The 17,586-nt window shown below is 43.0% G+C and overlaps 1 protein-coding gene across 2 annotated transcripts in view; it reads right to left on the bottom strand.

Annotated features, from left to right (window-relative positions):
• srrm3 (serine/arginine repetitive matrix 3) overlaps positions 1–17,586 on the bottom strand; it is a 60,964-nt gene that overhangs the window by 29,952 nt on the left and 13,426 nt on the right. For both annotated transcript variants that reach the window (XM_037467155.2, XM_062558027.1), the window contains exon 2: positions 2,702–3,012. In XM_037467155.2, the coding sequence (XP_037323052.2) occupies positions 2,702–3,000 (299 nt within the window). In that variant the 5' untranslated portion in view covers positions 3,001–3,012. The remainder of the gene's footprint in view (positions 1–2,701; positions 3,013–17,586) is intronic.

Below are 17,586 nucleotides of genomic sequence, written 5' to 3'. Positions count from 1 at the left end.
CGTCTGACGAGTGCGTGCGGCGGGTCAGCGCGGGTGTCTGGACTCCTTGTGTTCTCTCATCATTAGTGAAGCTGCTGCCCGCCACCACACTGTTCCACAAGACATCATGAGTCTGTTACACGGCTCTCAAACTACGCCTACTTCAAGTTGAATTTTGACAGTTCAACGCCTACTTTTTCTTCTGGGAAAGTCCAGCGCTTTCGGCCCCAGCTAACAAGCTGTCGTAGCTCCACCGTTACTCTGCATCTCAACAGGACGTCACTGTCTGACAAGCCCAGTCAAGCTCAGGGAAGGAGAGAATTAGTGGAAAACTTGTGTACAATGTGTACTTGTTTAATTCATCTCTCTGCTCAAAGAGACCATGAAAGATATTTGAGAAACATACTGGAATTCATCTTGACCTCCACTTGCCTTGCATTCAATTAAATCCCCCTCCATTAATATATATAAAGGATTAGCCGACAAATAATGATGAGGTGATGTAATTAAAATGTCATGAGGTATTACTGTGAAAGTGAATTTTCTCCTTACTGACAAAGGACGAAGATTGCCATTAATAACAACTCAGCTTGCCTGGATGTCGACTGAGAGCTTTGGTTATTGAATGCACACTAATAGCCAATACTACTACGGGATATGTGACCTCTAGCACAACGCTGATACACGAGAACTGACTTTTTCCACTTTAAAAGTATAGCCCGTCTCCACTCATCACTTTCACTATCTGCCGCTGGAACTCAGATTCACGCCTTCATCCCCTCCAGGACTGACTACTGACACAGTATCTTTCCATCCTGAATAAACTCCAGTATGTCTGGAACGCCCTCCCCAAAACACATGCGAGACTACACCAACCTTTTCTTATTCAAATCAATGTAGTATTGTATGGAGTATTGTAGTGCGCTGGGAGGCGCAAGGTTGGCAAAGCGTCAGCTAAATTACATGTAATGTAATGTAAAATGTATTATTGTTATCATCATTATTATTATGGAGGACGAGGCCTTTATTATAGAAGTTCACGAGTTGTCTGCAAATATGCAACATCAAGGCTGAGTACGGTTTGCATTTGTGACACAAAGAAGATTGTGAGGCAGAAAAGGCTGTGACTGATGTGTCACAATGGCTTTGTCTACAGTCTGGTTGTGAACGAGACTACATCAAAAACAGTGATGTATGGTTCCACGTTCCAAATATTTTCAGCTTTTCTGTCTTCTTCCGCACTAGAACAGTGTCATGGACGTGGTCCCTCACCGGCTTGTGGATTGTGAACATTGCCAATTATGTTAAATGGGGCAGCAGACCAAGGAGAAAGCACCAGATCTCTGCCAAAATGGTCCCTGTAGAGTCCCTTAGCTAACATGGAAGACTTTCTGACTCCAGGAGACAGTTTCCTCTTGGACCAAAGCATCCCTTCACCTGACAGGTGAAGTCTGGTTTAATGTGTGGCAGACTGCAAAATGATCATCATGCAAGTATCATACAAAGACACCTATTAGGAGATTATAAAATATGACATTATTGGTCATAGCAAATAGAATATATAACAGCTATCAACAATTGATTCATTCTGATCCCGTCACATTTCAATTCTTTGCTGCTAATAATTGCCGAATCAACAACAACAACAGTGGCTGTGCACCATTTCACAACAAAAACAAACCCTCTTATGTTTCTCTTATTCTTCCTAATGAAGAATTTCGGCAGGATCCACATTTGAAATGTAAAGATTTGGGGCAGTGTGTGAGCTCAGCACCGTTACAGGTACACAGCTGCCAATGTCAAGTGCTCAACTCCACAGAATAATATTATATTATAATAAAAATGCTACTGTCCCTTGACATCAAAACACCATTGTGACCGCAATGCTCATTATAGCTTGGTTGGATTTAATACCCAAAGATAGTGTGTGTCCTGCAAAATGTTCATATTCTTTATTATAATAATTCATTTTAAATGTATTTTTATAATAGCTCGGTGCAAGTGTTCCAATTCAGATTTATTAAAATATCTCGTACCCGTTTCAGCTCAATGAGTCATCTGTGAGAATTTATCATTACCATAATCTATGGACCCCAATTTGTTACGCAACACCAACGCTTCCACACTTTTTGAGGAAAAGTAATAAGAAAGTAATAATTAGGTGGCCAATGCAGATGAGAGAATATTATACATGCAGCTGAGGTTACAGAAAGCTGCATGAAGACCCTGAGGCTGCTGCCTGAGCGAAAGCATTTTCCTTACAACAGTTTATGGTCAATCATCATGGTCAATAATTCAATTAATCCTGATTTGATTCCTTTAGTTGGTGTTGGTATATCATTTATGCACTTCTTACATAAAACACATGATGTATCTATTTCCAATATCCTCTCTGGTACCAAAAAACAGAGCAGACCACTTAGCTGCTAAATGCTCCACTATGTTTACCAGCTGGTTGCTGACTGTGTGTGTGTGTGTGTCTGCTGCTTTTAGAGCTGCTCTGAAAATGACACCACAAGACCTGAGGAAGTTTAAATGTAAATCCCAGACAGCTAAACAAAGTGAGAGTCTTTGTGAGGCTCCATAAAGCCGAGAGAAGCTGCTGATTCATGTGACAACAGTGTGTAGGCTCATTATCAGGAGGGACCCCCCCCTCACATAACCATTTGTTACAAGGTTGTTAGGAACATAAGAATGAGGCCTATGGTATTAATGTACTTACCCCTGCTCCTCCATCATCTCCTGGAGCTCCATACATTTCAGTTCCACCCTCCTTTTCCTCTCATGGTCAAGAATCTCCCTGTGTGGCTTTTTCACCAGGATGGGCTCTGCCTCGGGCTCCTCATCCTCATTATCCTCTTCCTCCTTAGTCCCTGGCTGTGCCTCCTCGGTTTTAGCTTGTAGCACTGCGGTCGGCCCAGCTGACCCTGCAGCCGTTCCTGCTCCTGCGCCGGGGACCGCGGCCTGGGCCATCCCGTTAGCGCCATCCTTGGGAGACGGCACTCGCGCTGCATCGTACATGGTTACTGAGCTCTGTGGAGACAAAGGCGGTGTCGAGGAACGGTCAGATGAGCACGAGGTAGTCTGGGGGATTATGGTAGTTTTGTTTTATGTTCATGAATCGGAGTGTAATCGTTTCAACGCCTCTCATCGGAGAGGATTTTTTAATGTATTACTGGATTAACACCTTGCTAACATTACCTGCACTTCACATGGCATACGTTTCTAAGATATCCTTCTTCTCTTTGAAGACAGCTGAATCCAATCCACAGGATCCAATAAACCCCCCAAAAATGCACACTAGCATTTAGCTTGGTTGTCATGCCACTGTAAACCATTTTGAGAAGTTTGCAGAAAATACTTTGGCATTGGCCTTAATATAGAAATGAACCCAAAATAAATACATTTGTAATATTTGCTGCAGCTTTTATTTTTTAATTTTGCTGTTACCGTTATAACCAAAACCACGCAGCATCTGTTCTAAGAGAGAATGGCTGACAAAGAATTTAAAAAACTGAACAAAAAACAAACTTTTCAGATCTTGTGAAGAGAAGTTCATCTGTGAGCTGGACAGAAAAACTGTGTTGCAAATCAAAACATTTTCACGGTTTTATTATCAAGCTGCACTAAAACTGCAAATTTTCTTAATCATTCCAAATTTAAGCTGACTAAAAACGACCACCATTTGTTCAGTTTTGGCAGCCCAAAAGCTGTCAGCCTGGCAACCACTCTTAAAAGTTAATGCTGAGTGAAATGTAAGACTGAGAGGTGAGCTAGGATGTTAATACCTCTGGACGGGCTGCAGGGTTCCTGCCTGAACTGAGCAGCACAAACATTCAACATACTGTACACACCCACACACGCACTTTCAGTGCATGTAGACATGCATCGCCAGTGACAGCGGCTTCATCGGCATGACACAGCGGCCTGGTGGCGCCTCGAGGCAGAGCGGGGAGGGCACTATGCAGCTTAAGGACACAGCGACTGTGACAGATTTGTAGCAACACAACAGCAGACAGCGACTTTGTGCAAAGTATTGATTCAACTTTTGCATTCAGTATTGATGCTACCGTTGCATCAATACTGAAAGCGTTCTTTGTTTTTTGACTCAGTCGACCTTTCCGTTTGGGGCGCTTTTACTATTAAAAGAATGGGGTTGTCATTTTGGTGACTGAAAAATAAAACACTGTCTTGTACAAGTGCTGCATACAATGATCATGATGGATTGTCCTGTTCGGGCCGCTGTAGAACATGCAGAAGGAGTAAAAGGCGTTCACGTACCCACGGGCCTCGGCAGCCCGACACTCGGCCTTCTCCCTCACCAACTAATGGCTTCATTTTTCACGGAGGAGCCAACAAAAAGCTTGGCCGAGGCACTTCATCATTGCCACACAAAACGCAGGCGTGGCAGACGGCGCGACAACGAGGCCGGACAGACGGACCCCCCCAGATCTACGGTCCCATCTCGTCCCGAGTCATTTCGCCCTGATCAAGTGGAGTCCTGTGCCCCCGAAGAAAGAGTTTGACTGGTTAATGGGCACGTGGTTGTGGGTGCTTTGGCTGACACAGCATGTGGGGGGAACAGCAGGAGGCACCGTTGCTGAATCTATTATACAGTAAATCATCACTTGATATTCCAAGACAGTCATCGCTCATCTGCACATGTCCGTGGAATATTCTACCTCCGTAACCCCGGGCGGAGTTCCAAATGACATTCGGGTAGACAGAGAAGGCCTTCTGCGTCAGATCAGATGCACGTCAATTACAACAACCCTGTTTTCTGCTAATAGGAAATGTAAGAAAACCAGGTGGTCAGTGGCTTTGGAAGCTTAAGCTGGACTTCCCGGGAGGGGGAGGGGAGGGTTAGTGGGGGGCGTAGAATGAAATTCGCCGCAGAGCCAGATGTGGAAGACAAACGCTGCGCACCAAGAGCCGTCTCTGTATTAAACCGTGATGTACATATCGAGCCATCTCATTACACTAATGCATCACTCCGCAGTCCCTCCTCTGTGTTCTCCGATGGGCGACACGGAAGAATCTATTCCTTTTCAAATTAAGACATCTGAATTGTTTAACTGTGTAATAAAAAAAATGAGCAGATGAAGTGGCGGAGCACACAATTAATTGTGCGCAAGTCCTCTGCAGGGACTGAAGGTTATCTGGAACTGCTGCGATAATGGCGGCGCCACCCTCTTCTGCTGTGATTGCCGGGGCGTACAGCAGTGTCATTTCCTTACAAACACTGCTTGTAATTAGTCATTATGTAAAGTGAAGTTGTTAAGCCGCAAATGGACACCATATCCAATCCCGAGGAGATAATGTGCACTTCAACATCCACCATCGTACCTCTGATTGCTCTGAAATAAAAGAGTGATTAGCTCATGCCTTCTCTCACTCGTCAGGTGGAAGAAGCTGGCTCCTGTTCTTAACCCCCGCCTCTGGTTTCTGGATCGGATGCTGCTGACGCGGAGCATTGAGGGCGTGGAGTGAATGGCTGCTGAATCACAAACGTCACATAGCAAAACAAGCCCGTGGACTTCACAGATAACCACAGGGGAAATGTTGAATGGTTACTGTAATGTCCGTGCAAGCACCATGGTCTGGTGACTTGGTAACCCCACGCCGGTTGGACTCATCTGATTTACAGTGGAGGGATTGCATTACTTGAAGCTCAAGGGGACAGCATTCACCGTGGCCACAAAAAAATCTCTCTCTCATTAGCGATCTAATGTTGCATTAAGCTAATGAGACATCAGACATCAGAGAGGGGATTGTCTGGACTTGAGCCACACATTAATTATGATGTTTTGATTATCATTTTCTCCTTTGGAGGATTGAATCTGAAAACATTATTAGCGAGGTGTAAATTACGCTGTGTGAACCACACTGTGCATCTCCCTTGAGCTGGAATCTATCGTGATATTTAATGGATGTATTACCTGTTTACCGTCTACATTAGAAGTTCATTCACATAAAGAATTAGCCTCAGGAGCTCCCAAAATAGGAGGATAATCAAGGATTTTCTGTTTGTTAAGACAGTGAAATACAAATTACTGTTAATAAAACACCCTTTTGTTGAGTTTATATTAATGACAAAGTGTAACACCTGATTGGAGGATAACCATGGCTCAACTTCTGATATTCACAGTATACTGTATAATGATAATAATATACCAGTAAGGGTTTTTGCCAGTTTCTACTGAAGTGGATTTGTGTTGTTTGTATTTGTGGGGGAAATATAAACGTGGCGGTCAGATATAAAATGCAGCATTTTTGTCTATAAACCGATTACTCGATGCAACATTAATATTAGCATCAACACTTCAGAACCTATAAATGTAATTGCAATCATTTTCAATTTTGATCCAAGGCCCCCCCCGCTGATACTCCACCAAGCTGTCAGGGTGACTATGGAGCTAAACGCACTCCGTGAATAAATATGACCTAATTTTTGGGAAAGCAATTTCAGAGAGAAGCCACCTCTTCAAAATGCAACTGAAGGAGCAACCTCTTCCGCTGAAGCCAGATAGATCCCTAATGTTATTTGGTGTTTTGATTAAAAGGCTCAGTATGATTGGCCAGCGCTAGAGGGGCAGTTCTGTAATTTAGTACATAGTTCTTCATTAGCCCCATCTGAGCAGGTAGAAGATGTGCATCTGGTTCTTTACAGCATGTTTGCTGTATCTGAATGTATGAGGCTAGTGCAGCTTTCTGACTGTTTCAGTACAGAACATATGAGTGGCCATCTGTGCGTTTAGTCTGTACGGCGCGGTAAACGTAAACACTACAGATACTAGACGAGAGTGAACAGATTGATGTTTTCTTCTGCAGCAAATCTCTGAATGACTGTAGGTTGTGGATGGCTGGTTCGGCACTTGAATGTAAGGAGGAAGATTGGATTATGTTCCGATGAGAATGATTGGTGGCAGAAAGCCTTCTCATTGTGGCCCAACCGTCCATTCATTTTTTTCATTCATGGAGGTTTACATATTTTTGTACTTTTTGTACTGAAGAGGCTGCTGTCAAAAACTATTGGCATACATTTTTGGGAGATATGTATTTATTGGGTACATTTATTAAATTGTTGTATTTCATCAGGCACAAAAAAAGCGACAAAAAACCATGATAAAAATCGAAACCATACATTGGCATGAGCTGCCCTGCTTTCTGAAAAAAGCCACATGGGTTCATCGCTATTTTCAGTCTATTTTGACCTGAGCAAGATCCTAAACTGACACAACATCAATACTGAAGATACAAATGTCTTTCAAGTACTGCTGCACTCCTGCTGTCCATTGCAACAATCCACCATCATCAAAGGACTAATTGTTGATCCATCTCATCTCATCTTCTGCCTCTCACAATCAAGGCTGATTGAAATCTATGGCTAGATTAATGGTGCTGCCTCTGCAATTAGAGGGCAATAACAAACAGACAACAGCATGCTCTGAGTCTTTTTTTTTTTTTTACTGGATTCCACTTCACCAGGGAGAGAAACAAGCAGAGGACGGGTCTCTTTGTAGCCACTCTGCCTGCAAAGAGCCTACCCCCCCTCCCCCTTTCTAACCCTTCGACCCTCTCTCATGCATGCCAGGTCACTCCGATGATTGGATCTCACTCAGTGGTGGCTGCTCCTCCACCGTGATTGCAGGGTAGCGGTAACAGGGGGCTTGACCTATAGACTGTTAGCAGGAAGCTGGAAAAACCTCCTGGGTGGCTATCTCTCAAAACACAACAACAGCAAAATCCAAATCAAAGGCGACCTGAACATATTTGTGTGTCTTTCTCCCAAACGACCTTCACTAAAAGACCCCCCCCCGCCTCCCTCTGTCTCCTCCCTCTCTCTCTCTTCGTAACACCTTTCCTCCACAATAATTCCCCCCTTGGCTGGAAGCTTGTGTTTTGTTTGGAGCACTTTGGCACCCAGACAATGTGTTTCAAGGTCAGCTGTGTCTTCATTCGAGGCACGTTGGATCGCTGCTGGGAAACAAGCAACTTTTCTTTTTGTCTCGGCTTATTTACCCCTTTTTTTCAAGTTGTAGAAAGGGGGAATACAAAACTCAGCAGAGGAGGTGTAAGGAATGGTAATGGAGAAGCAGGAAGGAACAATCAAACACAGTGGGCTAGCTTGAATCTTTAAATGGGGATCAGACGTTTTTACTCATTTCATTTTTGTTGTTTGCTGCTGTTTAGCAACGTTTGTGCAGTTTAGTATCGGTTCAACAATATTACAATGAGCCTTCTTTAAGAGGGGAGGATCAGTTGAGATACTGGCATTCGCATTGTCACACAACAGCTGCTGAGATTTGGTCAATTTACGCCCAGGCACAGCTGGCTAAACGTAGAAACGTAAAACGCGAAGTCAGATCGTCTTGAGCTTGTTTTACTGTGAAAAAAACATAATAACAACTGAATAATTCAGCGGTGTACAGTTATAAGAGGGAATCAAATCTAATCTGTTGCATGGACAGAGTTAGAATGCAGCCATGACTTGACAGGGGATTTTCAATCAAAAAAGCCTAAAATTAAGAAATCCTGTAAAGTTCCCATAGTTGTAGTTACCAGTAAGAGAATCTTGAGATATGACATCCCAACGTGATCTGTAGACATTGCGGGAATCCAACAGCTGTGCAAGGTAAGTTGGCACAATATTATTTAATTGCACTTCATATTCTTCATAACAGATGTTTTTGCATATGGTATAGGTTCTCCGTTCATCATTAAAAGGCATGGGGTTGGAATGAGTGCAGAGAGTTTCTGTCAAAATCCCCCACTTAGAACATTGAGTGAAACTACTCCATCAGAGTTAAAGACAGGGCGGAGGCAGAGGGAGGATGCTGTAGCGCTAAAGAACCCCAGCTTACGCAAACGCCTCCTCTAAAAACAGAGCTCTGCAGAAGACTATACTGGTAAGAGCCGTTTCATGCATTATCGAGAGCAGATAACGCAAACAGGATGAGGACAAGTACAGATCAACATACTTAATGAGTTGTACAAGTAGGGCGAGAAGACGGCTGCAACACAGCGGCCTTTGGCGGAGGAATCATCGCCGGCAACCTCAGAGGCGGAGTGTGACGGAAATAACCCAGCGCTGTCCCATTTTCCTCCGAGTCAGAATACTGAGAGTCCCCTCAGAGGAAGGCAGAGACGCTGTCTATAAGGTGACAGCTGGGGTAATCCCGGCAAACGGCTCGGCTAAGGGTTGACAATCCGGAGGTAGACACAATCGACCTCGGAGAAAAGCTTTGACATGTTGGGCCCGCTTTGCTCCTCTGGGATCAAACTGAGTTTTGGTTTATTTATTTATTTATTTAGAATCTCCCCTCGGGCGGGTTTGCATGCGCGCCAGCTGGCTCGTGGGCGCCACTGCACCACTGCAGTCACGCGTCTCAGACTCATGAACTCCCGCCGCGTTTTTTTGGCGCGCTGCGTCTCAGAGGCACAAATGATTAGCATAGGACTGCTAGTGATGCAATTAGCGGGGTCACTGGCAGAGGGGGGGGGGGGGGCTGGGTGGGGGTCTGTGCGCCCGAGTCAGTCCCTCCATGCACAGCACAACACGCCTTCCTCCGTGCAAATCCAGCCGGATTATAGATTACAAATACTCTTATATTACCCCTCTAATCTCTTCTGTATGTTGGAAACATGATTTTGGAAGTGCAATGAAATTATCTTGAAATTATCCACGATGTTCTTTTCTAAACTGGGGTGCAACCAATATGCACAAAGTCCTTTTGCACACTTTGATCTGCACACAGAGTGAAAAGTTTCAGACCGAAACGCAACTCTGAACCAAAGTAGTTGTTTCCTAAATGCAGGAATACCATCAGGGGTTTCCATTAGCCAGTTGCAAACACACATGAAAAAATGATCATAACATAATCATACCTGCTCTTCTCTTTTGCTAGAGGTAAGCAAACGTCAATTACAGCAGGACAGTTGAATACCTAAAATACAAAACGGTTGGCATAACAGAGCGTCACTGGCATTATGTTTTTTTGGGGGGATTATGTTAAAGTTTTTTTGTCTTGTAGGATTGGGCAGTGCAATGGTGTTACAGTAAAACAGGGTAATTACTTTCAATGGCTCTATGAGGAGATGCAACACTTTCTACAATGCTGCAGTGACAGGATGCATTGTCAGACTTATTGTATATACTGGTAAACCATCCATGTGTTTGTTCTTTAACTCAGTCACACTGTCACATTCATTACAGAATAATAATCGCTGGCCTTGCAGTACAATGCAAATCAAAATGTGCAGATCACATTTAATTACTAACGATGTCAACATTGAATGCGTTAATGCATTCAGCCTCTAAAACAAGTCCTTGCTTACTCAGCCGAATGAAGTTGCATTTCAGGTTTCATCAAATCATTTGGCCTTCGTTCCACTACTATAAGCGTCAATGTTCTTTTCGCCAACAAAGCAGTTTATCTGATACCGCCGCAGAGCGGCCTGGAAATCTGGCTGCAGCAAAATACTGTACTGCATTGAAAACCTCTGTTCAGAGTCAGCTCGGTGTCTTCTTGCTTTTTGAGGATGAGGCAATAAATTGCCCTCCTTCCTTCTGAATTGCAAGCTGAAGCCAGAAGTGATGTCCTTAAAACCTTAAGTTAATCTTCTGCAGTAACTCATCAGACTTAGAGGGCTGCAGAAATTGAGTGCACACTGGAATTTAAGCAAAAAAGGAAGAAGAAATAAAGAGTGATAAGAGCAATTTCCTCAACTGTGCCCTCCTTCAGTCCTGGTCTGTGTGTCAAACCGGAAAGTCAAAGAGCCATCTGGAGATTAGCCTGCCCTCATGCCCTCTCCTTCCAAACCGACCGCCCATAATAGAATTCACCAAACGTCCGGCCGAATAGAGCTCACCAGCCTCCGCTTCTGTGCGTCCAAAATACAGACTGACCTTAGGAATTCAACTCTTAATATCACACATTTCCCCCTCACTGGAATATCATCCTGGATACATTAATCAATTATTCATTTGTGAATACACAATCAAATTACCACTTGTATTTTAATGATCAAAATCTCACAAACCACAGTGTCAAAGAGAAACTTCATTTGAAGTGCTCTGGGTACAGGGTTTGCTAAAAAGGGGTTTTTTAGCCCACGGGAATGTTAAAGTCCAGGAAACACAAATGCTTTTCCATTGTGTTCCACCGAGTCCAATTGCAGACTGTTAATTTAAAACCACAGCGACTCATTCTCCCAATGTTGCACGGCACTTTGCCTGTTCAATCACGTTTCCAACCGACGGCACGGATGTGGACGAAACCTCCTTTTTGCCGGCAGCGATCCAAAGTTGACCTCCAGACGTCCGCAGCACGCAAACGAGGCCCGGCGGCTTTTCCTCTCGCCGCTCCTCTTTCATCTGAGAGCGATCGGCTGCCCGATGCAAAGAAATGCTCGTCAGACAACACCGCATGACTACTGGGGCATCCCTCTGACAACCACCTTCTTCCAATCAACAACAACAACAACATCTGGCAATGTCTCAGACAAAGCCCCTTCTCATCTCCCGCAGATATTAAACCTGTCAGGGGTTTGCAGAGGTCTTTTCATAAAAAAAAAACACTTGTTTTCCCCCCGCACCACTCCTGTATCGTAATCCCTTTCGGCCCCCGGCCCTCCGCCGATGTCTCACAGCTTTACGCATAACAATAATCAGGCCGATGAGGCACAAGCTCAAACCTCTAGATAATTACACGGGGGACTCAGGATCTCTGTCACTTAGCTCCAGGCGAGTGAACCAAATTATTGTGTTATTAGTTCCCCACCAGCTAATACCCAGTTGGTTTGCAATTTTTGTTCAAATGTTCTGTCCCAAATGTTTCTCACTGTTTGATGCGAATTTTCAAAAGCAACCATAAATGGCATTTATCATTCATCAGTGCAAATTTACAGTTTGGAGGCATAGGCTTGATAACCTGATCACCACCACGCTGTTTTGTGTGTTAATGGATAGAGTTGTATAGTTTTGGTAATGATGAATGTCATTCTACGGCAACAGTTTTAACCATCTGAAAAAAAATAGCATAAATGGTTGGAGATACTGCAGCATCTTCTAGCGAATGAACAATGATAAGCTTCATAACGCCTCCCACACACTCACACACAGACTGAAGGACAGATGAGAAGGCACAAGTCCAAAAGAGACCGAGCCGTGTTTATTGGTTTGCTTCAAAGAGCACTTCTGCATCTAAAAGTATAACAGCAGCAATAAATAGAGAACTCTCCAAGTTGGTTAACTGACTCTCAGGACATTTCATGTCATATTGTGTGTATCTAGACAAAGTACCTCGCAACAAAACCAAAGCAGTTTCTTACACCGTGTCAAAGTCGCAGACTATGTTAGATCCTCTACGAACAAAGGTGAGCTGAAAGTTTAGCAGATTTATTGACATTGTAAAATGTTCAAGAAGCAGCAGACCATTTCAACTTCCTGTAATATATGAGGGCTTTTGTTTCCTTCTTTTGAAATGATTTGAATCTGGCTCGTTAAATGCACAAGCACAGCAATAATTCGCTGCCAATTGTGTCCTTAATATTTTTGATGGATTAAACCATTTGTATTGTGAGTGATAAAAAGGAGTAAATATAAAAAACGTACTTTAGCCGAGAAGAACGCTAATACTGGTTATTCAGCATCTGAGGCTATTTGGTCAATATCTAATGAATTCATTCAAAATCCCGAAGGAACTTAAAAATGTCTGCAGCAAAGGCCATGGCAATCCATCCAACTGTCACAGCTGGATATGCAGTGCGACGGGAATAGGAGCCATTCACAGACGACCGAGGCAGCAGGAAGACTCACTGATTTATTGATGAAATGGCTCATAGGCAGGCCCAAGGTTGGACACAAAAGTGCAAAGCAACAAAGCAACAATGCATGACCAAGACAAACTGATAGGAGCAAAGTGCCTGTTTTTTGAGGGATGAGGGAACATTATACGGACAAAAAGCACGTCATGTGACTTTTCTCAACAACGGTTCATTGACCTGGAGAGAGTATCATGCTGCAGGGCGGACGGACCATCTGATTGACAAAATCATATAGCAGTAGTAAAGCCATTGTAAATCTCCTCATATCCACAACAAAAAGAAGAGAAACATTCAAAGCAAGGTCTCTACCAGCTGACAGCAGACAAACCCACAGCTTACTTTCCCAATAGTGCAATAGTTGCATCTGCTTATCTTGGGTGTAACACATGACTCCAAATGGAACAGAGCCAACAAAACATCTCAGACCATTCAATGGAGTCTGGCATGTTGACAGGGAGGGCATAATCTTATTTAGAGCAGCAGCCTTGTGAGCCATGTGCATATGTACCACAAGATTCTACTAATTTGATCATTTAACATGTTTAGAAGCCACATTCGTATCCATGAGTCTTAAAGCGTGTGTGTGTGTGCCTCTGTCTGTTCCCGGCTTATCTTGCATTCTACTGCACCCATCAATATGGTTTACAATTGTTTGGGACCATATGCCCAATACTTTCCCGTAGTTGTAATGTATCTAGTTCTTTCGACAGCTCATCAAGGGTTGCAAGGTAAATCAAAGCTCAATAATTTAAAAAAATGGAAAACTAGCCTTCATTATACAGGTTTTAGCCCTAACTGCAGCATCTGGAATACTCTAGATGCATACTGGCAAGTTTGCCCCTCAAAGAAAAATACATCTGGAGTCTCCATGCCGTTGTGTTATTGGATAGCTTACGCTTTTTTTTAGTCAGTTTGGCCAGATCAAATTATGTGTTAGCCCCTGAGTCACAATTCTATTAACCCTGTATAAAACTTAAATTAATTTGACAGACATTACTGTCCTCATAATTATAGTAGGGCTCATAATGGACACTAATATGCCCAATAATAGCAGCGCCTCACAGACAGGGCTTACAAAAAGAAAGACAAATCGGTGGCTGATTTTAGGTTGGAGAAGAGGAACTATGCAATGAGGAAGAGCTTCACTGGCTACGGCCTCCCTCACCATCACACAGAGGACAGACAAGAGGAAAGAAAATACTGTATTTCTCCATTCCTATAAAATGCTTGATTTAACAGAAAAGGGATTTGAAGTGACTGAACTCACATTCAAAGTTCTAATAATAGCCATGATTATGCTTGTTACATGCTTGCCTTTTATTTCCCATGTGTCGTCTTTCCAGTGCTTAGAAATGACATTCAGTGCACTGGTTGCTATGGTAATAAAATAAGCTCTCCCAGCTGCCGTTGCCCAACTTCACCTGCAAGCAGCTCACTGACTTCCGCCAACGACAGAAAGCAGCACGTGAGACTGGAAAAGCATGTCTCGCTTTCCTAGGCCATCAGCACCGGTTCCCCCCTCCAAGGCTGCGTTCTTTCTCCCCCGCCCCTTCTCCCTGTACACAAACAGCTGCACCTCCACTCACCAGTCCATCAAACGCCTAAAGCTTGCGGATGACACCACCCTCATTGGGCTCATCTCTGGTGGGGTCGAGTCGGCCTACAGGTCGCAGATTGACCAACTGGTGGCCTGGTGTGGATGTGCAACGCCTTAAAGACAGTGGGGATGGTTGTGGATTTCTGTAAGAACGCAGCCCCACCTTCCCCCCCCAGTCTGTGTGACAGTGGACAGTAGTCCAACGAAAAATGTGTTGCTATCGGTTTATATTGTTAATTTTTTATTGTATATTTATTTATCTTATCTCTTTATCGTTTATTCTTTGTCTCGTAAAACTGTAACATACGTGGCAACAAACAACTTCTTGATTCTAATGAAGAAATATGCAGGCTTCAGGTCTGCAGAATGCAGAAGGTCCTTTCATTTTTTGTGACAGAAGTTGGCCTTTGGAGAAACTTTACAAACATATCCTTGCAGAACATATACCTTTTTTTGAATAAAAACACCAAGTACATAAAAAACATTTAGCACCTATTGTATTGTGTTGCAGATCATTTTTTCAGTATTAAGCTACATTAATAATAATATTAATGTAGGTATTTTTGATCATAACAATATATATCTCAAGCTTAATTATTGTAATGTAATCCTACAATCAAGTAAGGATTAAAATGGCATTAGTTTAATTTAAGGAACACACACAACAGATCGCCCCGATGGCTGCTGCTGCCCTGGAGGCTCAGTGGAGGAATCGGGTGAAGCGCCTTCCAGGAGGCCTGAGCTGTCTGCTCGGCTTCTGAGTCGTGGCATTCACAGCTGTCAGCCAAGGGCTCTGGAGCCACAAGTCTGCACACAAATCAGATAAAGTTCTCTTTCCTCCAACTTTTTATGTCAGGACAGCTGAACACAAAAAATGGGAGTAAGGGGGAGATATAGAGTGGGTATGAAGAAGGATAAGGCCTCGCCGGCTGCGATACAGCCTGTTGGCTATGGATACAGAGTGGAATGAGCACGACCCAATGTATCATACGGCGTGGCACCGGGCTGCTTCAGATAAAGAAAGGAGAATTATTGGAGAATGCAAAGTGCTAAACGAGACAAAGGCCACACATGAGAGAGAAGACTGAAAAAAGGGGGATTAGAGGCTGTAGGAGATGGAACAATTTGATGGAGGGAGGAAGAAAAAAGAAAACGTCGGAGCGAAAATGGAATCAAAGGGCGAGGACATTCAACAAAACACTCTGAAAAGACAAAGATTCACGGCTGCATTGTTAGAGTCGTAACGACAGGAGCAGTTGACACAATGCCTGTCAAGATGAACCAATAACGCGCTAAAGCCAACATCTGGAGCGCGACTGGCGCTGCCTCCATAGCTAGTTAATTGGAGGAGAACAGTGAGCCAGGGAGATAAGGGAAGCCACATTCAGGATGATGCTTAGCGAGGCAAGGCCGCACCAACATCCTGACATCTGGAGCATCAATCGGCTAGAAGCAGAAGAATGGTGTTGTTATCCAACCAGCTGAACTTGCGTTTCCTCTTATTTAGTGTTTCTAGCAAAAAAGCCTGAGAGAGGTGAGCCAAAGCACAGCAACAATAAGCTAATTAGACTCTACTGGGCTGATGCATTGGGCCGCCATTGGACTAGTGTAGTCCAAATGATGTGTTTACCTTCCTAAAGAATCTTGCTTTCAGCTCTTTAGCACAAATTTCTGCTGAGCATTTTCAAACACATTCTGTACATTTTCAGAGTTTTGCTTTTGAAAGAACTCATATACAACAACTTGCTAAATGCTGATTAATGTTCCAAAATGACAGTCTTTTGCACAAGAACTGAGAGAGTTTTTTCATGATGTGTCCCCTTTCAGTTTTCAGGAATAAATTAGATGAAAGTAGGATGAAGTACCCTGAGCAAACATTCATTCAATGTTTACTCTGCCAAAGGGCTGTGTGGGTGTAGTTTGATCAGATTTGAAGTTGGACAAACAATTAATCTATTAATGGATTTGTCCAAACAAAACGAAAGCGGAACCGACATGAGGACTTGACATGCGTTGTGTTTTAAACACGCCCGGCTCAGGTTACAAGCAGACAAGCGCAGCAAAGAGGCAGAGAAAGAGGGAGGGAGAGAGAGAGAGACATAGCAATACGCCCAACATCAGAAATACAGTGGAAAAGACACGGTGCAACACAGAAGAATTGTTTGAAAACTTGAAAACTTCAATATTAATATAATATATAAGTAAATTTACTTGAAAATATGTTTGCAAGATGTAATAAACCTGTTGGAAAGTGGAAAAGTAAAGTGATATACAATTGTTGTATAAATAGAAATAGGCCCTGACAGAAATAGTTTAGGAACCACTGGTTTAAAGAATGTTGTTCAGACTAAACAAAGCGCTTGATAGCGTTGCCTTGAATGCGTTTAGGTTTCACTATTTACATGTTTTACAGGCCGAAGGATTAATCAACCAACCAACTCAATCATTACCGATGTGAACTCATTCCGTGTGGCCCTAACTGACCAAATTACCCACCAACTGTTTTTTTTGCTCATCTGGATTCCAAATTAGCACTGTTCACTAGAGCCTACTAGAAGATGAAGAAGAAGAAGAAAACAACAACAACAAATAGGAGAGAAAAAAACAGAACTCTTCATTGAGAAATAAAAAAATTAAAACATTGAACTTTGACCAATTGACGTTCCAGTTCCTTTGAATAATAATATATATATATATATTATTCATATATATATATAATATATAATGATTCTATTCTAGTCATGTTCTGTTAAGTGTGGTTACCTGTAAACCTGTGTTCTGTTGAAAAATACTGCATGAGCTGTAACTACATGGGCCTTGACAAATCAATGGCAATGCCAAATCATAGCCATTTCCCTTTATGATTCACCCTCTTCACCAAAATGAAATTACTATTTCATTTCTTAAAACGCCGAGGCGGCCATTTCTGTGACAGCTGAGGTGAGTTACAAAAGGTGGCTTCCATCTCAGAGAGTCTCCAAGGCAACCCGACATTCCATTTCAAATTAATTTGAACAGAAGGTCTTTTACGAAATCGAGGCCTCATTCCATCTTAAATGGAGAACGAAAAAAAAAAAAAACAGGGCAAAATGTCAGTCTATTGGAGACTGTTGAAAGCATGAGGAGCCACTCAAATATATTTGATGGTGGTTGTCTGATAATGATGATAATAGTACTGTTTG

This window comes from Pungitius pungitius, chromosome 16 (assembly GCF_949316345.1).
Source record: "Pungitius pungitius chromosome 16, fPunPun2.1, whole genome shotgun sequence".
In the NCBI taxonomy this organism is placed as follows: domain Eukaryota; kingdom Metazoa; phylum Chordata; class Actinopteri; order Perciformes; family Gasterosteidae; genus Pungitius; species Pungitius pungitius.
Note: the sequence above shows the minus strand (reverse complement) of the source record. Positions and strands in the feature narration are given on the sequence as shown.